General features: G+C 38.9%; 2 protein-coding genes across 3 annotated transcripts in view; one reads left to right on the forward strand and one right to left on the reverse strand.

Moving 5' to 3' along the window:
- Positions 1-2,623: 2,623 nt before the first annotated feature.
- LOC108574280 (serine--pyruvate aminotransferase, mitochondrial) lies at positions 2,624-5,623 on the reverse strand. Of its 2 annotated transcripts, none has more exons than XM_017936841.1 (7): positions 5,549-5,623; positions 5,034-5,234; positions 4,344-4,544; positions 4,090-4,247; positions 3,765-3,920; positions 2,860-3,207; positions 2,624-2,787 (listed from the first exon to the last, which is right to left on the reverse strand). In XM_017936841.1, exons 2-7 carry the CDS (start codon positions 5,208-5,210, stop codon positions 2,634-2,636), a joined length of 1,194 nt encoding a protein of 397 aa, XP_017792330.1. In that variant the 5' UTR covers positions 5,211-5,234; positions 5,549-5,623; the 3' UTR covers positions 2,624-2,633. The 2 variants fall into 2 exon arrangements, with proteins under 2 accessions (XP_017792330.1, XP_017792331.1); XM_017936842.1 differs by having other exon boundaries at positions 5,034-5,248; positions 5,549-5,603.
- A 10,126-nt stretch (positions 5,624-15,749) lies between these two features.
- LOC108574348 (rho guanine nucleotide exchange factor 10) overlaps positions 15,750-23,638 on the forward strand; it is a 36,450-nt gene continuing 28,561 nt past the window's right edge. Inside the window, exons 1-4 of the mRNA XM_017936923.1 lie at positions 15,750-15,857; positions 17,202-17,467; positions 19,782-20,069; positions 20,890-21,044. Coding sequence (XP_017792412.1) covers positions 15,750-15,857; positions 17,202-17,467; positions 19,782-20,069; positions 20,890-21,044 — 817 coding nt within the window. The remainder of the gene's footprint in view (positions 15,858-17,201; positions 17,468-19,781; positions 20,070-20,889; positions 21,045-23,638) is intronic.

Genomic DNA, 23,638 nt, shown 5'->3' on the forward strand with positions numbered 1-23,638 from the left:
TAAATATTATCTTCACGGTTATTTAAAGTCATCCCCCGTTTATTGTACGTGCATGTTATGTACATCGATGTCGCTATGGAGAAAAACGTTTGTTTTCAAATGTTTTAAGACACAATACTGTATCGTCCTCAGAATGCATTAAGCTCGCATTATACTTCTTTATTTTACTAATCGATCGAAAAAAGAAAAAAAACATCGTTGCCGATTTTTCGATTGTTATACAGTTCGATGGTGCCAAGTATTGCAAATATCGTGAAACAAAGTATATGTATGTACAGTAAAGACTCGATAAGAGTTTGAAATTCGGGTCCGCTATCGAATAGTTACGGGATACATAGGTACTAGATTCTTCAAACCATATTTGTATTTTACCGACTCCGACGGACGCAAAAAGAGACAGTGGATAAAGAAGAGAGAGATATTGAAAGTTGAGACAGTCGTAAAAAATTAAATGCCTACATACGGGTGAGACAACACTAATACACAGGAGAAACTTTTTTATCTCTTGTGTTTTGTTGATAAAATTTTTACTAACATCCGCGATATTTTTCTGATTAAAATGAGACCAAATACGGTATAATTCGGTTTACGTTTAATTACTTAATCAGAAATTCCACACATGCATATGTACATACGGAATAAGTGATACTATTTTTTTGTAAACAATATAACGATGTATGCGAATTGTTTGTGTTTGCATTATTTTTTAAGAAATGAAGATGACCTTCAATTTTTCAAATCTATTTAAATTCTATTTTTAACATATTAGTAAATTACAATTGTTCGCAAGCTGTTTGCGAACTGCTTGTAAAGAGTCCTGACTAGTGTAAACCTTAGTATAACAACTCCTATGTGTATTCTTATGTGTCCTTTAAATTCGTCAGAGGTCGAAAATCGTTTCTTGCTCTCCGTTAATTGATCAAAGGCAATGCCGCTTACGAACAGTTAACGTGTAGCAGACTGTCCCATTCGAGAATAACCGGATTGATTGAATTCTAGTAGTGGATAATTGTTCGTATTCGGTACAGCTGTGAAACTCTTAACGGAGTGGTCCTCCATTCTTTAGATGCGAACATTTTGCCGACAGCGAAATGAACGTAGAGAACGGTAGCCGGGCAAAGGAAGACAAGCCCAATTGATACAACCAAGTTTTGTAACAATATCGTGTTTGGTATCATTTTAATCAGGAAAATCTCACCAATATTTCGATGAAATTTTTATTAACGAAAAATTGAAAATAACAAACTTCTGTATTTCTGTTAGTGTTCTCACATCGATATATGCCGCCACCGAATGCGATAAGGAGATGCCGGGGCCGTGTCACATTAATCGCTTGCCTGATTCAATGGTGGTCCCCCCCTCGTGGTGGGGATGGACCATGAACAGTTAACGTGTAGATCCCAACGGACTCTTATAAAGTCTTTACTGTATCGAGATATCGCAACGTCATCATCCGTACTGATAATATATTGTGCCTTGTTTTCAGAAACCGTATCGAAATCGATAAATGAAGTGCAAAATGGCGGAATCTATTTGGATATATATATATACACAAATGAAGAATCGAATATATTTTTTTTTAATGTTATGCAACGATGTCAATTTGTAAATGTATGTAAATTATTGTATAAGAATGTCGCGAATAACACCGCGGTCTTATAGTGCCTTAAGAATTGTTTAATTAACGATCGAGAAGCGATCAGTACGAGGCTATCGGAAGGGGACAGCGTGTGCAGACAATAATTGTAGAAATTTACGATTAAGTGTAAAATATTGTTGAGCAGACTAAAAATGTATTTTTTGAAAATTTTCAATTTACACAATCAATTGAAATTGTTGATTTGTTCGTACGACAATCTAGAGAAACGTGGTAAATAATATTGTACATTGGATGTGTTAAAAGACGGACAAAATATTATATTCTGTACTGTGCCAAAACGATTGTCAATTAAATCGTAATTAATCGTTAATCTGCTAGAATCGATCGTTAATTCGACTAGATTGTTGCATTACATGTACGATTGAATATATATGTGTATTATTATTCGACGTATAACAAGCCAGAGAGAAAAAGAGAGAGAGAGAGGATGAGAGAATGCAAAGAATATGAGGGAATGAAAGAGAAGCGTGTAACTAATTGTTGACATTGCTAATTAATGCAATAAAACGCATATAACTGAATATAAGCAAATAATTATATTAGAAGTAATTGTATGCCGATTTCAGTATTTCCATTAATAAACAAATACACTTGATCGAGCCTCGTTTGTGTGCCTGATGTATTGATTGAAACACGTGACGCATAACCAATTTCATGCATTTCTTGAATGTGGTGTTAATGGGCGCCTAGTATACCGCAACCCGTACGACATCGACGGAGATTATGGGAATTGCCCAGCTACGTATAATGTAGCAAGTAAAATTAGCAATAAACGAATATCTTTGCTTGAATTTATTGCATTTGTTACATAATTTTTAATGTATTAAGTTAATTTTAATATTACCAAGAAGAAGAAATGGTGTGAGGTGATTAAATAATTGTTCGAGATGTTAGAAAATTTTACAATAGTTTATTGATAAAAGAGTAGCTGCAATAAGTAATTATTAAATAAAACATTCCTCGCTCATTTTTTTTACAGTTTTGACGTTGAAGCTTGCTTTAAACCCTCGTCTAAAGCACGTAACACCAAATCGACTTTTTTAGGTGTAGCGTTAATTCCTAACAATCCAATTCGAAGTACTTTTCCCACAGTTGGTCCCAAACCTCTACTGATTTCAACTTTGTACCTAAACAAATCGCAACAAGAATATTCACCGCGTTCGAAACAAATTTACCGTCTTATTATACACACGACTTACTTCTCCATGGCTCGTTGCACAACGATCCTGTCATCGACGCCAGGTGGCACCACTATAGAGATCACAGTCGATAATTGATACTGTGGAATTTTCACGTAACATTGAATGCCCCGTAATTCAAGACCCTTTCTTAATCTGACAGCTGCACCAGCATGTCTGATCCACAATGCTTGAAGTCCCTCTTCCGCAACTTCGGCCAATGCTTCGCGAAGTCCGAAAAGAAGTGTAGAACTCATTGTGTGATGATATACACGTTCCACGTTTCCGAAACATTTCCAGTAAACACCGAGAACAGTCAGATCCCAATAGAACGAGATCGGTTTGCTCTTCCTTCGGAATAGTTTTTGCCTGTCGTAGCGAAGAAAGTGTGTAGTATGAGTCACAAGGAAATTACCGGAAACATTTGCCGCCTCGTAATGATTATGTGTGGAAAATTAATGACGAGGAATTAAGAGAAAACGACCAGAAATTATCGATAATAATAGAAAATTGATACTAACGCAGGCCGAGTGTGTACATCGAGGTTACGTTAATAACCGAAATGAACATAACCTTACTGGGCAGCGTGATGAAGGCAAAAAGGTAAAGAAACGATAAATCGATGTAGGTGAGCGAAAGTAGGCCTCTTATTTAAATGATCTCCCGTGACGAACAATAACTACACGTTAGATCATTCGAAAACCGTCAGAATGTCGCGTCGAATAAGAATTGATTAAAACCGTTCCCAGTTATGAATCACGAAGCAGCAACGAACGAGCCGCGCGTCACAGTGATGACCTCATGGATTCGATTTATATTCTGAGAGGAGGATCGCTTTAGAGAGTCTTGCTTCTCAGACCGTTTTCTCACTGGCTCTCTGTGCGCTCGGTTGCGGTGAAAAAGAAAACTGCGATACGATTACATACTCAGCCAGTGGACTAAACGAAATAGGAGCGAGTCCTGGAGGGGCGCCGAGACCTTTCTGGCTGCCTGCGTAAGCTGCATCTACGCCCCAAGAATCCATAAAGAACGGCTCGCCGCACAGTGACGCAACTACGTCGACGATAAGAAGAGCATTGTATCTGGAAGAATTGTTTTTTTTTTCTTTTTCTTTAATCAATTTAGATAAATTTTTTAGTGATGAGAAAAAGGCCTTCGATGTTGATATTAGTAGGTAAGAGAAGAGGTTTTAAATGATATTTATATGTGAAAATATACTAGAAGAATGTAATTAAGAAAAAGGATCTACACCTGTGAACAAGTTCTCCGAAACCTTCCAGTGGTTGTTTCAAGCCTGTGGAAGATTCAGCCTGAACCATAAAAACCGCCATTGGTCTGTAGAGGTCTAAGGCTATTTTCATTTCTTCCAATGTGACAGCCTTATTATGTTCCGTTTTCATTATTTTCACCTACATTTTCAAATTCATACGTCGTTGATATTTAAAGAAAAATGGACTAGTCTAAACTGTAAATGACGATTTTTGATAAGTATGTCACATACATACATTTGCCCCAATTCGTGTCGCCATATCAACCGCACGTTCACCCCAAATCCCACACTTCACGATCAGTATAGTATCATCTGGTTCAAGTAAATTTACTAAACACGCCTCCATACCGCCATGACCTGACCCACTTAACACCAAAGTCAGACTGTTTTTTGTTTGAAAAACGTACTGAAGACCAGCCTTAATTTCGTCCATTACCTGTTAATAATATGCAAATAATACCATAATGCTTAAAATACACGTTTGATGTATATCTTAACGATGGTTAAAAGAAATTGTAACAATAACGCTAATTATATAATCTACACATTAATTATACCCTCTTTAATTGTTTAACCAGTAGCACTCGCCTGAACGATAACGTGTAATTAGATGTTCACGACACCGATTATATCACGATGCGATAATAATGAAACCTGATATCTGAATGTATTAGAGATTCGTCTTTCAATTTATTCTAAAAAACATTTTTCTCAATTTATCGCTCTTCATTTCGAGTGCAAATTACAATAATTATGATAATACATGTCTGTACATGTCGATAATAAGCGTTTTCTATTTTAAGTAAATATTGTGAACCGGCGTTATCGGTTCTTGACAAGCGGTTTACCTTCTCAACGATAACAACTGGCCTATTGTTACTTTCCAACGTAATTTCCGTAGACAGTAGCGAAGTGAAAGGAATACCTGACAAAATTCCGAATGAAGATGACCAATAACTTGATGCTGAAGGGATTGAAGAACTCGCTTCGAGCAATTAGTCGGCCCGGGTCCCATTAAAGTTTTTACCGGTAGCTGCAGCTTAGTTCGAAGTACCTCTGGCGGTTCTTTCTGAACGGCCAACTGGTTCCACTCGCAGTACATCTCGATTTCCTCTTTCGATTTTCTCTGTACAATCGATTCTACGAATTAAACTAATATCGTTTGAATAAGCTACTTTCTCTCTAAAATATCAATTTTTTATCAAAAATTTTCAATGTTAAGAAGTAGCAGAAAAAAACAAATTTTCCATTTTATTCGCATATAATTTTTCATATGTTCGAATTTTACGACAATTGAAATTTGTTAAATTTTTGAATATAATCTAGAAAATTTTTCAATTACAGCATAGCGCTAATATCGATTGGAAACTATTACGCGCACCTTGCCACTTATGATTTACGCAGTCGCTATCGCGCAGCGTTCGCGCCGAAAGCACTTACCAGCACTCTCGATTTTCAATTGTCAATTGGACCAACTGTTCACGCTACCAGAGCACGCAGCATACTGAGATTTCCTCTACGGTTTAGGTATTTCGACTTAGTCTGTTTACAGTATACTTGTGAAATCATAAAATGATTTGAAGAATTTTAAGTTATGTAAGAAATTAACGATGAATAACGAATTTATTCGACATGATATCAGTGTTGATAATGATATTCGCAATTTTTTACTGCTTTTTAATTAATCATGTTGGATGTAGTTTAGTTTTCGTTGTTCCATTTGTTGCAACGCTGCAAATACCACGCAGCAATATGTGGAATTATCAATTTGCAAGTAACGTTTTGACGTGAGAGGGTAGATAGTAAACAACACATTTCAACGGTTATCATTTTATTCAGCAAAAACCTGGGGCACAAAGAAATCTCCCCATTGAACGGATGAGAATAGCTTGATACGCTACTGCGCCCTGATAACCTTCGGAATCAGAACGTAACTTATGTACATACGTAAATAAGAAAATTGTAAATAGATACCATGCATAGAAAACATTTGACAATTTCATATTTTTACAAATAACCTCAACTAGAAATTTAGTATTATTAAATCTTGTAATGGAACATGTAAGGAGTTATATTTTTTATTTGTATTAGAAGTTATGGAATATCTATGTTATCTTATAAAATAGCATTATTGTATAGGTTACAGTTAAAGATGAGGAATAGAAGAATTTAATAAATACTTGGCAACACTTCTATTGTTAACTGCGATTTTAGAATATCGAGTAAGTTTACAGAAATGTATGATAACGTTCTAATTATGAGAAGAAAGTATAATCAAAGATAAGATGTTGATTACAGTTAAAGATGAGGAATAGAAGAATTTAATAAATACTTGGCAACACTTCTATTGTTAACTGCGATTTTAGAATATAGAGTATGTTTACAGAAATGTATGATAACGTTCTAATTATGAGAAGAAAGTATAATCAAAGATAAGATGTTTTATTTTCAACAGATAATAGAACAAGTGGGTCTCATTCACACTTCACGCGACTTCTCCTGTAATCTCCCCTATTTAAGTATTTCAATTTTAAAATACAAGAGGTTATTTGAATTTTCGCTAAGAAACGTTGACAAGAAACTGACTACGTGCTGCACAGCGGCCAGGAGACTGTTTCAGTATCGTGTAACGAAGAAACAAGGAGTGGGGGAAGTCCCGTAAACACCGTAGAGCAAACTCGGTGGACATCACTGACTGACTCAGAATATCGGGTGGTAAAACGCGCTAATGGAAAAAAATGAATGCGTGCCTAAATGCTTTTTGTTCACGCAGTGGGTCTGCTATTAGCTTTCTAAATGCGAGTCGTTATCAGATCCGTTTTAGGTTACGTTTATCATAGCTGCTGTCGTACTCGTCTGTCAGCCGTGTTCATCAAGGACTCTTCCCCGTGTGTATGTGCTTTCAGGCACGTGTCTCTCTAAAAACCATAAGCCACATGAATTGTGTTTGAAATAAATTCTCCAATACTTACGGAAAATTTCAAACGTTCGAAAACGTACCATATTTAAATTTATCCTTTTGATGCACGTGTCATTTAAAACACATTTGTCACCTCATTGCAATTAACCTATGTTGTAATATCTTACGAACGAGTAATGAAAGTTTTTGCGTAATATTACTAATTTCAAATTTCATTAAAAACGTAATTTTCTTATTTGCTGGTCAGCGTGTAGTTCATTAGCAGTTAAGCTTATCTACAAGCATATTATAGAAGGTTTCACAGCTGACTGGAGACATAAATCATTCTATGCGTACTCATAGGTAAAAAGCGCTATGTAGTTCATGGTTCTGGCAAAAACAAATTCCTTGATGCGTATTCAACGTATCTAGAAGCTCATAACGGAGCGCTGACACGACATTCCTTTCGCTAGAATACAAAGAAAATACATGGACAGGCGTTGGTATTAACGTCAAGAGAAGAATTTCAAACGCCCTTTTCATTTTGCATCATTCTTTCATCTTACCAATGAGAAAACACACATATTTGAAATTACGTAAGTTAAAACAAGAATTGATTTGTCAGTGTGAAAAACCTAACCTATGTATCTGATATAGTTAACGATCTTCATAATCCTTAAGAAAAACGAAGAAATCTAAAATATCCTGTTATTTAAAACATCTACCATAAAATCACATTAACAGCGAGTTTTATATTTCAGTACGTTTCTTCTATTTCAGCAAACGAACGATTAAAAACTCGAGATTTTCTGTCGACTAAGCAAACCAACGAAAATGCAGATCCACCGAGGGTCAAGTTCGGTTGCTCGACATCGTCTTCCCCTTCCACAGTCTTCCACCTAGCTCCCAGCTCTTCCCCCTCCCTACCCACCCACTTAGGTTCCCTCTTTCATTCCGTCTCTCTCACACTTCATCGAGTACCCTGCTATCTTATCTCTCTCTCTTCGCTTTCTATCTGTCTCCCTTGGTCAGGTCCCCGTGTTAAACTACCAACAGTAAATACCCTTCCATAGATGTGAAATTGGCCGAAATGACTGCAAGGTCGAGGAGAAAAGACTAAGTGGCAAGAAGGGAGTACAATAAATTTCCACCAGTACTTCAAAGCCCTGATAGGTTTTTCGTTAGCGGGCGAGCATGTGCGCGCGCGTATATGCGATCATAAGTTAGTCTGTGTTCGTGATGGGTTCAGGTCCGGTGGTAACCGGACTACAACAGTCATACACGAACGAGAGATCGTGCGTGACTGGTCGGTCGGTTTATAGCGGAGAGTGTGCGATAGTGTCGGCGTGTGCGTGTTCCCTAACCTGCTTGTACGTGTCGTAAACGCGGCGTTGTATTGGTCGGGCGTGCACGTGCGCTACCGCGGTCGCGTCTGTCTGCCTGTGTGCCACGCTCCCGAGCCAGGAGACAACGAAACAATGGAACGTCGTCGTCGTCTTGGATCTGAGTAGCGAGGCAAGCGGGTGGATCGTACTTGCTTCGGTTGCTCGTTCGTCTTTAACGTCCGCGAAACCGTGCATGAACAGGCACCGGGGATTTCTGAAGACGGTTTTCAGGCTCCCGGCTTCGAGAACCGCTTGCTCGTGACTGCCCCCTGGCGTACTTGTTTCTCAGTAGAGGCCGGGCCGCGACCAAGGAGGAACGCTTTGTGTGTTGAGCTGGAAAGAGAGATTCGAGAAACGAAGAGCCGTGCGTAGCACTGTACATGTACGTTCCTTGACGCAAGTGTTCGTGCCATTGGGTATGTTCTGCCAAGATTTTCTGGTAAAAAAAACACATTCATCACCTATACATATCGCAGTGATCTCTTCTCGAAGGTGTTTTCAAAACGCGCGTGAGAATCATCGATCGATACTGGATCATGAGTAGCTAAGGAAACGCATGAAATTTTAGCGACAGTGTGTATGTACTGTTAGTGTTTACCGACCGGGACGACGATTTTCGTGTGAAATCGGTATCGTTCGCCGATCTTCGTCCCTCGAAGACGAATTGTAATACGCACCTCGCGGGATGGTCCCGTAATCGTCGACTGGTTGTCACACCGGTGGTCGATGTTCCCGGTGTGGATCGAGAAGCCGTCTACGGTACGGCAGAGAGATTATCGATCTGCGTGAATTAAGTGAATCGAGTGTACCGAAGTGTTCGTGGTTTTAAGAAATCTGTGGCGGCCGAGGCGCTTCTCTCGTCGGCTGGTGTCATCGCCTCTTACTCTCTCTCGCTCCTTTCATCTTGCATTCCCTTCGACCATCCTGTCCCTATCTTCGCTTTGCGATCCTCTCTCTCTCTCTCTCTCTCTCTCTCTCTCTGTGCTCGTCTCTCCCTCTTTTTCTCTCAATCTGGCTCTCTTTGTTGCTCCTTTTTCTCTGCTCCATTCCTCGGTCGACCGGTCTCTCAAGGGGGCGTGCTTGGCCACATTCAACAATGAGCGAACGCAAAACTATCTAAGCACGAGGCGCGAACGAATGGTTCCTTGTGTTTTCTGCCTGTGTGTGGCCTGATCTTTGCCCCGCGAGTGTGTTTACGCTGTGAAACGGTCGGTTGACCCTTTTTTTTCGGATTTCGAATGGATTCACAACTGGCGTCGAGTTAACGAGACGTGGATCGCCTTTAAGGTGTACACACCACTCTCTGCGAGGTAAGTGTACCAACGTTATTACCCATGCGTTACTTTATTTCGTGTGTATAACCCTCCGTGGGCTTTTCTGTGTTTGTTGAGTCGATATCGCCATCTATTAACCGACATGACCATTTCAATTAACTTTTTAAACGACCAGCCCAACGAACCGACCGAAAAGGATCCTTTAACTCGACCGAAAAGGACCCTTTAACTCGACATGCAAAAACGGTTAATTTTCAACAACTTTTATTAGCGTTAAACCGCAAAATTGCTTGTTCAATACGAAATTCCTTTTGAACGAATTTCTCAATCACGATCGAATGTGTGCGTGTGCTGACTTTGTACATCGCGGTGTGCTGCCGGCTTCGATTCATAATCGTTGAGCCAATAGGTATCGCGTTCCCATTTCAAAATACCATTACTTCATGTTATAGATCGTGAGAAACGTTACTGGCCACGAACATAGTTATCGTTCTTGGAGAAATCGATACACGTCCGCAGAGGCTACGAATCTTGAGTGTTAGTTTTTTCCCCTATCTCCTTGAAATAATCCCGGGAAATAATTGACCGTAGAGAAGCGAATAATTGATCCCGGACACGTGTCCAATAGTCAGACCCACCAAATTGGACACGCTTTGACTCGGTAAAGCCCTCCTTTCAGCTTAATTCGGGATTAAACGGAATAGAACACGGCGTGACGCGTAAGAACCTCTCATAGAGGTAGAGGGACTTTAGAAACGTGTTTTTCGTATGCTTAGAAGTGGCTTGTCGTTACTCGCAGTTGCAAAGTATTTTCGGTATAGTAAAAGCGGAGGGAATCAACATCATTGGTGGGCCCTTCCTACATGTCGCTTCGGCAGTTGTTGGACCGTATCCAAAAATACCGACGGTCACCTAAAATATGTGTGTATGTATTCATGGCCGAGACACATAGGACATACCGGAAATAATATTTCAGTTCGAAGATTCTTATGTTTTTGATCGCGTCGAACGATGTACATACATATATCTTTGCTGGCGGCCACGGTGATATTGAAGCGTCTGCGAAACATAGATTATTTATATTTTGTTAAAATACATATGTAAATAGTGCATGTATGAAAATATTAATTTTGGAAGATTTAAACGTTAATATGTTATCCTGTATAGTGAACATACAATAGTATGGGTACTGACGTAAAAATTTAAACAACAAATTTGAATAAATTTCAAACGTTTCGTAATAATTTATTGGGAAATGTAGAAGGTGACAAATACAGTCACGTAGAAATCATATTTAAATATCCTATTCTGCGGTTTTCCCTTGAGTTGCTTGGGTAAACAGTACGTGTAAACTGACGACGGGCAGGAACGCGGAATATTGAATGAAAATGTTGATGTTCAAAGACTGATATCGTGAATACAAATCGCGTAGACGTTATCGCAAATATTTATAAGATAGCATTCGGTCGTCGAGGTTTACCAAGAAAATAAATTCACACAGGTTCACAGTTTATCGTAAGCTCTCCGAGAAACCGTTGCGAGCTCTCGAGAGTCCACAGACGAGCGCGTGGACTACGTAATTAAGGCAAATGGTTCGTCAAGTTGGGCAACGTAAGGCGGATGCGGCGAATTCCTTTATGGAATTACACCGCTACGTAACGTCGTAACTTCTGTCAAGTGAAATGTTTGAAGAAATAATATTTTCGTGTAACTTGATTTTTTTCCATCGTTAAACTTGACCTGAGAAAGTTAACCTAGAAGTTTGAACAAGTGGTTATGTTTGACACTGTATCTGACTTACTACGCTAGTCAGTGTAATTGGAAGATCACCTTTATTGTCAAAACTTTATTGTCATTTTGTAACGTATTCAACTAGTTGAAACTACATATTAGTATAAATCAAATATTATGATATTCAATATTATTGCGTTTAACATTCTTAATGCTTAAAAGAAATTTTCCATGCCAAAGTATAAAAAAACTGTTATTATTTAAATTTAAAAAAATTTTCATTGAAAATACTGTCAATTGAGTATACAACGCTTTAGTTTCTTTTCAATTTTTACAATTGAATGATAGAAACTAAATAAAATTATATTCCTTGTATAAATTCGAATTTCGCCAGATTCCAAACAGTCACTCACGTTGTCATGACAACGATCGTAATGGGCATGCGCGACTCCGCTACATTCGCATTCGTCTGCAGGCCTAGGAACGCGGGAACGGTAAAGACGCGAGATACCAAAGTGGAAAAATATTGTGAGGTCTGACTGCATAGAGGCTGTACACGGCCGATATCACGTTTCCTTATTCCGTGTGCGCGTAATCACCACTCGGTGTCGGTAATTTCGATCGGCGTGCTGGATCGAAAAAGAATTATGACTTCGGTCGAATCACTTTACCGGGTAATTGACTGCATTAACGTTACGTGGGCAGGTGAAGATAGACACCGGTCGTTTATCATGCGAGGCCAGTGTACCTCTTGTCTCTTCGTTCTGGCGTCTGCGTTCTCTTACGCCTCCTACACAATTTGCATTTCAAGTTCGTTTCCGTGAAAACAACGTTGTTACGGTTCTTGTTCCGTTTTGCGGGTTAATTTCTACAGATTGGACGACGTTCATTACTCTCTGTCGGTAAACAACCCTCGTAAATCGTTGAATGTAACTGACAGAATAAAGGTTATGTTAGGTTAGGTTCGGATGTGTTTATATGACAGTTTGGATAACGTTTTGAATTGTGTATTAAGATTTATATGGTGTATAAAGAAACATTTCTAGTTTTAATATCCAATGATCCATCATATTTATAAAATTCCACAAGAATTCTCGTCTGTTGACAAAACGTAACCAGCAGTACATCATATATCATTGCCCATGATAAACAGACTAATTTCTATCATTATCATCGCAATTCGCGAAGAAACATGTACACGAGCGTCGCAAATAACAACACGTTTATCTCGTTAGCTGGATCTCACACCCAGTGTACATTATTACACGTCGTTGAGTGTGTACAGCGTTAGCGTATTATATGCTGCGTTTTAAATCTCAATCGTTGCGTTCTCGTACCCACACCTGTATATGCGTTCTTTTCTCTCTTCTCTTTTTCTCTTCTTCGTGTGTGACACACCGTACACGATCTTATCTCACGTTTAACGTACCATTCCGCTTCCTCCTTTAATTTTGTTTCTCTACTCAATATAGGAAACTTCCGTTTCACCTCGTAACTTCTTGAAATATCTCATAATAATTACTTTCATCTTTTACAAGGGAAAAAAACCACCTGCTACATTTATTCTGTGTCTATAGAAAGAGGAAACCGAGCGGAAAATTCCTTACACCCTCGCCAACGAAGCTCTTAAAACTTTTATCTCATCCACATTGAAGCAGGGGTCGGCGTTAAAATTTCTTTTTCACAGAGAGCTGTTGGCAACTTTTATCTCGTCTATGCTGGAACGAAGTTAGAGCTCTTTCTCAAGACATTCGCCTTGCGTAACGAGATATGTACCACGTCTTTTCACGTTTTAAACGTTGGCTTCGGGGGATAATCGAAAAGAACATTATCGTTTAACTTCTTAAAATTTATAACTTTTTATTTTCTTTTAATTAGAAATTATTTTCTACTTGTAACATCGACGAATATAATACCGACTTGAGTAGTAGACATCGAAAAACGTTAATACTACGTGAGTCATCCTTCGAGTGCCAATAATCTTTTCGATTTCACATAGCAGCTAGAATTCCAAGACTTTTTAAGTGAAAATCACATCGTCAATTCTTCCTCGTCATTTTCGTGTTTCAAGCGGATACTTTGCAATATAATGAATTTTGAAAAGTTGTTATTAATCAGATTAAAATTGAAATAAAATATATTTATTTAAAAAATGGTTGTTAATACAATTTATTAATTATATTCAATTGTTTTTTTAAAAATGATACTTTCTCAGTGTCCTGAGAATCGGCAAAGATATCGGCAAAAAAATAATAAAATACAACAATAGTCAAACATGGAACTATTTTTTAATAAAACTGTTTATCTCAATTGAACCTCAGTGTTCCATAATAACTGTTTGAAGAAACGTCGCGTTGTATTACCACACGCAATAGATAAAAAAATACGAGGAGGTTCAAAATGATTTTGTTCGTTTGTGAAGAGCGTGCTTATAGGAAATCTCGCCGCGGAGACATGTTATTCAGGTACAGGAGCCTAATGACAGGTTTGCGGCTGGAAATCGTGTAGATCATTCGCGAAGATCAAAGAACGACACACCCGTCTGCACGCGTCGCTGAATTTCTCTGAAGGGATCGCGACTGTGTCGCCCGATCACCGGCTTTTTCCCGCAATTACGCTCCGTCGCGTTCTGTATCGCAAGGCACGCGAGCAAGCATTCGTCTCGAGTCGCGTGGAGACTTGTGAAAACACGATCAGTGCAGACAGGTATGTATGTAAAGCGATCCGTGTATCGCGGACAATACATGCAACGAAGCTGCTACGTGCACTTATGTGAGAGGTGACAATAGAGTTTCAAGAATAATATTAATTTGCAAAATTTTATTTTGAAAATTCAACGCGGCCATCGTTTTTAAAGTAGTCCTTTGGAAACTGTACAGTTGGTGGAAGCGATATATAAGCGAGGTTGTACAATAAAGTATTAACTCGTTTTCTTTGAAATTTCTCATTTCTTGAAACTTCAAAGAGATGTATTAAAACGCAATCAGTGAAATATTTTTAATATTATTTATATAGAGACCGACACAGAATAACTTGCCTTGCTGAACATTTACTTCCACGTCAAATGGAGAATGTAACAAAAAGTTTGTTCAAGAACTATGAAATAAAGATTAGCGAACACGTTAGATGTTTCGGTATGAAAGATAATTTTTTCACTAAACTATTTCTCAAATTGCTGTTTCAGCGCTCAGGTTACCTGTACTTCGACGCCTGACTGATTTTACGACCTCGCTGTATCGCTTCCATCGACTATACACACGCGTTCCAACGATGTATTCATTGATCGTAACATTTCTAGTACTCGCTGTCTGATAGCTGTTTTAATACCCGCGCAGTATGTTACCGTGGCTTTCAGAAAATGACTGGAAATGCGTTTCTTTCATGCCTTCTTTCACTGGAGAAAATAAGAAACGTCGGGAAGAAACAAATCAGACGAATACATACATATAAGGAGTGTTTTGACGTTATGATCGATGTTGAATTTAAATAATTTAATAATGGATTTTTCATACATTTTTCAATTTGCACAATGTTTACAAAATGATCGACAATTTTTATTACTTCTGGCATGCAGGTAGATAAATTATTCGCAAAACTTGAAACATTGTCGTTACATATTGTATATAGGAGATCGTGTGATAAGATTGAAAGTTTACGATTCGATCATTTCTCACGATGAATGCACTCGACGAAGTGATTCGATGTGATTCAGTGGCGCGAGTAAAATGGAAGCTTGTTACGGGAATAGAGAGTTTGAGGTTGAAACAGAATGGCGTCAGTGAGAGTTCCTAATTTAAAGCAATTAAGGGGTTATTCTTAGTTTTCATCGTGAATCATTGTGGTCGTGTATTGTGTAAGACTGTCTTGTTTGGGTTTTGTGATAAAAATGGTGACTTGGAGTTGTTGTAACTTCTTTGAAATCGAACGATGTTCAAGGTTATTGTGCTAACCCTTCGAAGTATCCTTCGAAGATTTTCTTAAGCTCAAGAGAGTACAAAGTTTCGACCATTTTTTCCCCTCTTTGTTGTATTTAAAAAATTGTAAAAAAATAAGTACTCTAGTTTTGTGAATCTTTTTATGATCCTAAAACAAGCGAATACTTCGAAGATTTTCCTTCTGAGTTCCATTGAAAAAAATTGTTAAAATGTCACATTAAGAACGATTTTATAAAAATAAGAAGTTCTGTTCTTCGCTATTTTTAAATATCGCATAAAATTTATAAAATCGAGTTGTAAAACGATTTTATAAAATCGTTTATCTTTATGAAACGAATGTTTGAAGAAAAAGTGGTTTCTTGCAGAAAATCAGTAGAAGATGAGAAAGAAGCGCGTTAATTAGCTGAACGATGCATCATGGCTTCGTCTCTAGGGGGACCAGGAATGGCGCCGGGTGTACCAACACCACGAAGAGTCAACCTGGAGTTTCCACCACCTCCGCCATACCCACCTCCTCACAGTCAGGTATAATTTGCGGCATGCAATGCTAAGGTCGTGTACAGCTCGTGTCAAGAGTTGTATACACAGCTTGAACACGCTTGCTGCCACCAGAAAAATCTTAATGGACGTACTCTGTATGCCATCAATTCGTAACTCTCAGTCGAACGTGTGATTTTCGTAGTTGTAGTTGTCGATCGCATATGTACGATATCGACTTTTGATGTCACAACGATGACCGATCGATACACTGTGAAAACGAAGGCTGCGCACACGGGCCTGTTACGGGCAACTTGGGCGCCCGCCGTTGCCCTCGGGCAATGCTGCGGGCAAAGCTAGGGCAGGTGATTCGTCGACAGTTATTAAAGAGAAGTGGCGAACAACGATTGTGGTGAGAGTGTATGCTCTATCTTCGAAGCATATTTCTGTACTCTTCGTTCGAAATAAGAATAACCTCGTTTCGCGTATGGGACGTGCCTAAGGCAGGGCTAGAACGTCCAAACCCCCACTTAACCGCCTACGTTTTTCTTCGTCTTACCCTTTGCTACGCTCTCTGTCTATGCGCAGTCTGAGAGCGAGGTTATTCTTATTTTGAACGAACAGTGCATTCATACAGTGCTTCACCGATAGGATCGTTGCCCGAGAAAACAGCTTACTGCCCGAATATCGTTGTGTGCTTGAGCTAGTCTGACCACTGCCCCACGGGCAACTTGTTGATCGGCTGTGGTTAACACACCTGTCGACGATATGACATAGGGGGCAGGTTGTTCTGTGTCGACGATGCCTCGACGGTGACAACGAACGTGTCGAAGCTATTCTAAATAGAATCAATCTTGAGTATTAATATTTCTTTTTTTTTTTTTTTTAAACTGAAATTGTTATTTCAAATCTTTCAACATTTTCAAATGGACACATTCGAATAATTTAAAAATTTAATTTTCTCACCATAACTATTATCTGTTATAACGATTTCAACTACGCTTAATAATTATATTTAAGCACGTATTACGATGTAACTATCGTTTCAACATGAAAAATTTCCCTCTTGTCATGCTTACCGACAGTTTCATTAAAATTCACACCGCGTATTTAAACGCTTAATTCAATATACCACTTTGCATCGGCCTTTGCATACACATCTATTAATTAATCATGCGCACGATAATCATGTAGTCAACACTTTCTAATACCTTGTTTTACGAAACCGATATTCTGCAACGAATAACCAACTGGAAACGTACGGCAAAACTTTCTTCCCGACCTTTATTCACACTTTGTCCATTCGTATCGTAGCAAGCTTCATTTATCTTCGTCGAAAACACTCTGCATCCGATTATCATGATGACAAATATTACTTTTTAACACCCTCAGATGGCCTGCACGGGATTGGTGGATACAGGATCGGTGGCGTCGGCCATTACGAACTCTGCTCACCAGCATCCCCTTCAGGATTATTCGTATGCTTACTACGAACCTGGCCCGAGCCGTTTGCACGGTACATATCCGGCGGAAGTGGGCCTGAATCGTGTGCAACAGCAGCCACAGCCACCTCTACGGCCGGAATCGTTCAAAAGGCACACGTATATGACGCGATATGGCACAGAGGAGAACATTTACGAGGAGATATCGGAGATCAAGTGAGAATTTATACGTAAAATGTGGTTAACCATTTTCTTCGCTGGTAACGATTTAATTCAAAGAAAAGTTCACAAATGAACAAATAATTTTCTAACGATTAGACAGCGGATTTTTGTGCAAATTCGTATTTTTACGAGAGTAATTAAAAAAATAGATAGGCAATTTTTTTCATACACAAGATATTACAACGAGTACTATATTTTATTTATATATTTTTGCTTATTAATGTGCGTTCTGTGTATTTTTCTCTCTTCGAATTTTCCACGAATCAGAGTTTGTCAAAACGTAATCCGATTAATGATGAAAAATTACGATTAATATAAAATCCAATTATTAATCGTGACTACCGATTACTAAGTAATCAGTAATCATTGATTAATGAATAAGAAAGGAATTAGAAGTTGTAATCGATGTTCGTGATTGCTTTATTAATTATTAATCATGAAATGATTACATTTTTCATTATGATTTCATCTGTACTTTCGCTGTAATAACAACACTGTGAACATATTTTTAGAAATATATTTACTTTTTACATAGTTTCACATAGAAAATCCTTAGAGCAAGTTACTTGTTTATTTTCAGTGTAATTTGCTTTCAATACAACTCGCATTTCAAGCATTCCGTGTAAAATATAATTAATCATTGAATGATTTAAAAATTACTGATTAATGATTACAAATTACAGAAGGTAATCACGATTACTGATTTATCTCAACGATGATTGACTGATTAATGATTACAGTTACTATGACTACATTAAATAGTCGATTACAGAAATCGGTTACAAAAGAATTAATTACCGCCCAACTCTTCCACGAATGTATAAAGATCCGCAGTCTAGTACCTAACGACTGTCTAAGTTCGTTTCACATTCATACGAATGAGAGTATATGTATATGTCTCCCGCAATGAACGCCGGTTGCACAAATTACAATCTGCCTGTAACTTTTCTGTTCTTATTTGTCCGCGACTTAATCGTTAAGTTTCATGGCATCCGGTGCAGGGAATACGTCGAAACGGGCCAAGTGGCCAGGGCTAGAAGGAGCTCGTTGTCCACTTGAACCGCGCCGTTCAACAACGGTTGAAGTTCACTTCGCGTTCATTCGAATGAACGTGCGTATTCATCAACCGTTTTAGATTGAATGAAACGTAATTCAACGCGTTATCATCATCGGTGTTTCTATCGACCGTAAGAAGCCGGCCGCGTGTTGCCCTCCCTTGAAAACCAACACCGTCTTCCTGTCGACGTATTATCCACGAGCTTGGAGTAAATTTTCACGAGAGAGAATCGAAAAGTCGGCAGAAAATCGAGCGACTACGAAGAAGTCAATCCTCGCGATATACTCGTGTTGTAGTTTTCTCTCCTAACATTGGCCGTTCGAATTCGGTTGCGAATTCGCCCGGTGTAAATCAGCCTTAAGGATTTCATCTGACAGACTTCTACGAGGTAAATACTTACGATTCTCGCGTGAAGTGTATAATTTCAGAGGGGACTGACATTACGGATTTTAATGCATCGTTTCGATGAAAACCCGCCTTAAGGCTAGTGTTTTCACTTTGATTTTCAAGAGTACGGAGAAGAGATTCGGCAAAGTTCTTCAAATTCTCGCGTTAAGTTCGTGGCTTCGTAGATTAGCGACGCGACATTGATATCTGTTGGAAACTGACTTCTGTGAAATGAATTTTTAGCGCTCTCGGGATAATCTCGAAGGTTGTTCGATGTAAACTTGCCCGGAAGGTTTCATCTAAGGAACTTCGACGGAAGAAATCTCGATGAAGCAAACGTTTGCTCTTCCCACGTAAACCTTCAATTAAATCCACAACACGAATTTGATGCATATCTAACGTACACCCTCGTCATGTACTGTATCTTCTTTCCAATTCGAATCTCCCGCTTTCTCACGTGCCGCTGTCCGTCAATTACGACGTAACAAAAGCTACTTTTCCTCGAATTTATTCTTCTCCGTGCACGTATCAGCGCTGTCTTTAAAGTACAGCGACATAAAAATACTTCTTATTTTCTTGAATCGTTCGTTACAAACAACACACTATTAAATCTCCTCCCTCAACTATGAACCAAAAAAAGAGAGAGAAAAAAAATTATCATGCAATTTCGTTGGAAAAATTTTTTTACAACTATCTTACTCTTATTTCTAATAAACCAGTCTTAATGAAAAAATTCAAAGTAACCCTGTTAAAAGAAAAAAAGAAAAGTATTAAATTCTTCAGGAGTACCAATTGTGGTCAGTGTGAATCATTGCAGGAGGAAAAATGCGTACGTAAATACTAATGGAGTGTGGAATTGATTAGCAGACAATGTCACCGAGCGTTGCACGGTTCGAGGAGATCCCTGGTGGCGGAGGAGGTGCGACGAGTGCAATCACGTCATCGTCGTGTGCTTGGAGAATTGAATCTGAGCGTGGAGGCGATGTTGATGCCCACCGTGGTCGACAACAACGACGAGGATGAGCCTCAGGATCAACGCGGTGCGTCCACGGAGGAACTGTTATCCTCGGTCAGTCCCACCGATGACCTCCTTTCGCCTGTTGGCTGTGACATGGACAGCGGCTTCAGTGGAAGCTCCAGTGCAAGTTACAGGTTGATAGAGACACACAACACACTCCACACTGTAGTTTTGTGTACCTTATGTGGCTGGAAGAATTCGTGGAACTTTGGTGTATGAATTTTTCAACGATTTTTATTTCAATATGATCCCTTTTCTGGTTTGTGTCTTTGCAAGAGGAGCAGATAAAGGATTGCGTGGTGATGAAGATTGGTAGGTAATTAGGGAAAAAGAGATTTCCTTTGAGGAACTGTTGGTTACCTTTGTAGACACTGAATGATGTATGAAATCTACACAGTGATGAAGATAGTGATTGTGTATATTTGTGCATAGGAATGTAATTGTTAAGACACTTTTAATTGAAATGATTAAAGAAGAAACAGAAATAGTTAAGTAAAATATAAAAGTAATTAAATGTAACAGAATATTATATTAGGAAATAATTGAAACACTTCTTATAGGTTTCTTTATTCTGTCTTTTTTTTTATAGACAAATTCCTTCTGAAGCATTCAGTGTCCACAAAGATGACCAAACATGAATCTTGTACATAACAATTGTTCTTTAAATATTTCTACACCTTTTCCATTTACCTCCATATACTGTACTAACAAAACCTGCTGTAAATTAACTGTGCAATAATTCCATCACGTGGACTGCACCCATTAAACAGAGAAAACCACTAGCTAGTAAAAAAGAAAAAAAAAGGAAGAAAGGTTCCACGAACTCTTTGTCCACACCTCGTACATCTCCACTTCTAAGTAACCCTAAAACCAATGAACCTAAATAGAGAAGAAACTCCAACCACAGCAAAAAATCTAGAAGCGACCTAAGATTCTCGATTATTGTTTGCTCAGGTCTGGACTTGGATCGTTGAGGAGGGGAATGGGCAAGACGAGTACACCAGAATTAGCGGGCGGGCAACGTAAAACGAAGGCGGCTATGATCTGGAAAAAGGGTTGGAAAGGCTGGAAGAAACTGCATTCTTTTGGGAACAATAGCAACAAGAATGGTGAGTCACTCGTACCATTTGCTGTTCACCTTTATATACCGTGCAATTGCTGACTGTACACTCGACTAAAAATCTCGCGAAACACTGTTACAACTCGCATAAACGCCCCGTAATTTTTTCAGGCACATTTCTAAGAGTTGAACAAATTTTTTCCATCGTTTCTTTTTTAAACGTAACCGAGAATAATCACAGGTGTTTGAGACAGATTTAGTAGACGATAATAACTCAAAGCTAGGTCAATTTTCGTTTTTTTTTCTTTTCTTTTCTCCGTCAGCTATCTCGAGGATAATAAATTCACGGTGCAACGAAAGTGCAAGCTGGTCAAGCTTCGGTCACGAACTGTTCATACTCGTGGCTGTGTTAAAAATTCTCGTTGCGCGAACCTCGGTAATCGTGCTGCGAATACGAAGTCAAAGAGAGAAAGAGAGAGAGAGAGAAACAAGTAGAGGTGTAAGGTGCGTGAGAAAGGGAGAGAGAGAGAGAGAGAGAGAGAGAGAGAGAGAGAGAGAGAGAGAGAGAGAGAGAGGTCCAGAAGTGCCGCTCCTTTTCTGCAAGTGTTTCGAGAAACACTCGAGGGGATTAGCACCTCCGGTCGTGTGTGACCGTAGAGAAATATTTAGAATGTTTAGAAATATTAGTCGCATGAAACGTTCTGTTCTTCGTTTCATTTTTATTTTCCTCTCACGTTTCTTAAACGTTCGAAAAGTTCTGTAAGAAAATAAGGATACAATTCTGTGTCGAACAAGACGCGTAACCTAACCTACCTCAATAGTGTAGAATGTGTTCCGTAACCGGTGGTATTATTCTATATTTTTAGTTTCTTTTCTTCCATGTATAATAGAATCATCACGGTTGTGTACCATGAATTGTGAAATACCCTGTATATTTCTAAAACTGTAGCGTATATCGAAGCCTACTAAATTCACCCACCAACCGTAACCTCTCCCGAAAAGATCGTAAAAGTTACGTAGTGCATTTAGAACCCCCTAGGGACAATAAAGTAATTTGCTCGAGGGGCGAGCAGCTAATTATTTTGAACGCGCTATATACCGCAAAACATTGCCGCAATCTTGATCAATCTCTGCAGCGAACACGACAACGGTGTTCTAAAGAAAAAGAGAGAACGAGACAGAGAGAAGCATCGAGCACCTTTTGTGCGTCCGTTTCACGGCCCTTTGTCGCGCATAACTGCACAAGTATGTGCAGGCCTTTCTTTCATGGGAACGCTGCCCTCTCCGTGCTATGACGCAAGCGTTTGGCCCCGTGCACGCTCGTGTGCATTTGGCGCACGAACCGAGTTAATTATTGGTACTTGGAAAGGGTCAGCCGCGGGGTCACTCGGTGGAGAAGCAGATGCGAGGCACCACGTGCACTCCCTGCTCTTTCTTTCTTTCTCTCTCCTTCCCTCTCCATCTCGGGAGTAATCGCATAGCTTCGTTTTTCTCCGCTTTGCATCGTCTCCGCCTCTTGCTCGACTGTTGCGCCTTGCATCTCTGTTAATCTTTTTCTTCGTTTTTTCCCATTTCTTCGAGGGGAATCGAATTTTAGTGGAGTGGAGGGAGGTATTAGAGAAATTTAATTTTGGATAGAAGTGTTGGAATTGTAGGAAAAAGTTTGTGTAAGTTCTTTTTCCTTGGTTTCGTCAAGTGGAACTGAAATTTATTGGAGGTTAGAAGTTTAAAAGATTTTGTTATTCTGAGTAGAATGACTGTTTATGTGCATTGAGTGTAAGAGTGAATATCGTATGTTTCTTACAGAACGTTTGACTGTAAAATACAAATATAAATTCTGTAATAGTTTGATTTACAATTCTAGTATATTGAAATCGAGAGTACAGGCACATGGTCAGTTACAGAAAAGCGACAATTGTGCCAAATTCTCGACACTTATTTCACCCAGAACAATGACTCAAACAACACCTTTACTCACCTAACCTACTAACCATCGTGAGTCACTCATAACTCACACCCAAGCGTAAAATAATGGACTACGTGCTTAAACTTGAAAAACAACAAAGAAAATAGCAGTACGTTTGAAAAGAGCCATCTGTTAGAATTCCATTTAACGCTTTCAATGAATTCGTTCGTTGAGAGCCATATTTTACATGATGTCGGATTCCGTCGATAGCCAAGAGAGAAATCGTAAACGAAGAATCGTGCTTATGGGTGCAGATGTTCGGGAAAAGAGCAATCTCTCTTAACCACTTTTGGCCATATGGTTTCCGGGATATCCCATGGTGATTTTCAAACGGCCCAGGCCTACCCTAATTTTTAGACAGAACCTCGAGGTCACTCCTGTGGCGTCTGAAACAATAAGTAGCCTTGTGGTGACCACCGGATGATACGAGCTTTCTCGGAATTTCAAGGTGAAGTCGACGAACTCCGTAATCGCGAAGACACGTTATGGATTTGGTTCTAGGAACTGTAATTCGACTAATTTTCTCTGGAGCAATCGTATACAGGATGACTAAAAAAAAATTGGTCAATGAATTCTCATTGAGGTAAATGATATTTATAACCGACGATCTTCTCTGCGGATGTCCAATCTTTATTACACATTGTTCATTATCTTATAACGATATACAGGGTGACTCA

This window comes from Habropoda laboriosa, unplaced genomic scaffold (genome assembly GCF_001263275.1).
Source record: "Habropoda laboriosa isolate 0110345459 unplaced genomic scaffold, ASM126327v1 scaffold176, whole genome shotgun sequence".
Lineage (NCBI taxonomy): Eukaryota > Metazoa > Arthropoda > Insecta > Hymenoptera > Apidae > Habropoda > Habropoda laboriosa.

Bases quoted from the DNA above. Each gene is read 5' to 3' on its own strand.
- LOC108574280 (XM_017936841.1), bottom strand. From the start codon at position 5,210: ATGTACTGCGAGTGGAACCAGTTGGCCGTTCAGAAAGAACCGCCAGAG. The intron at 3,208-3,764 runs GTATGTAATCGT...TCGCTACGACAG, and splicing joins TCGTTTAGTCCACTGGCTGA to GCAAAAACTATTCCGAAGGA. The intron at 2,788-2,859 runs GTAAGTCGTGTG...CGATTTGTTTAG, and splicing joins GTGCAACGAGCCATGGAGAA to GTACAAAGTTGAAATCAGTA.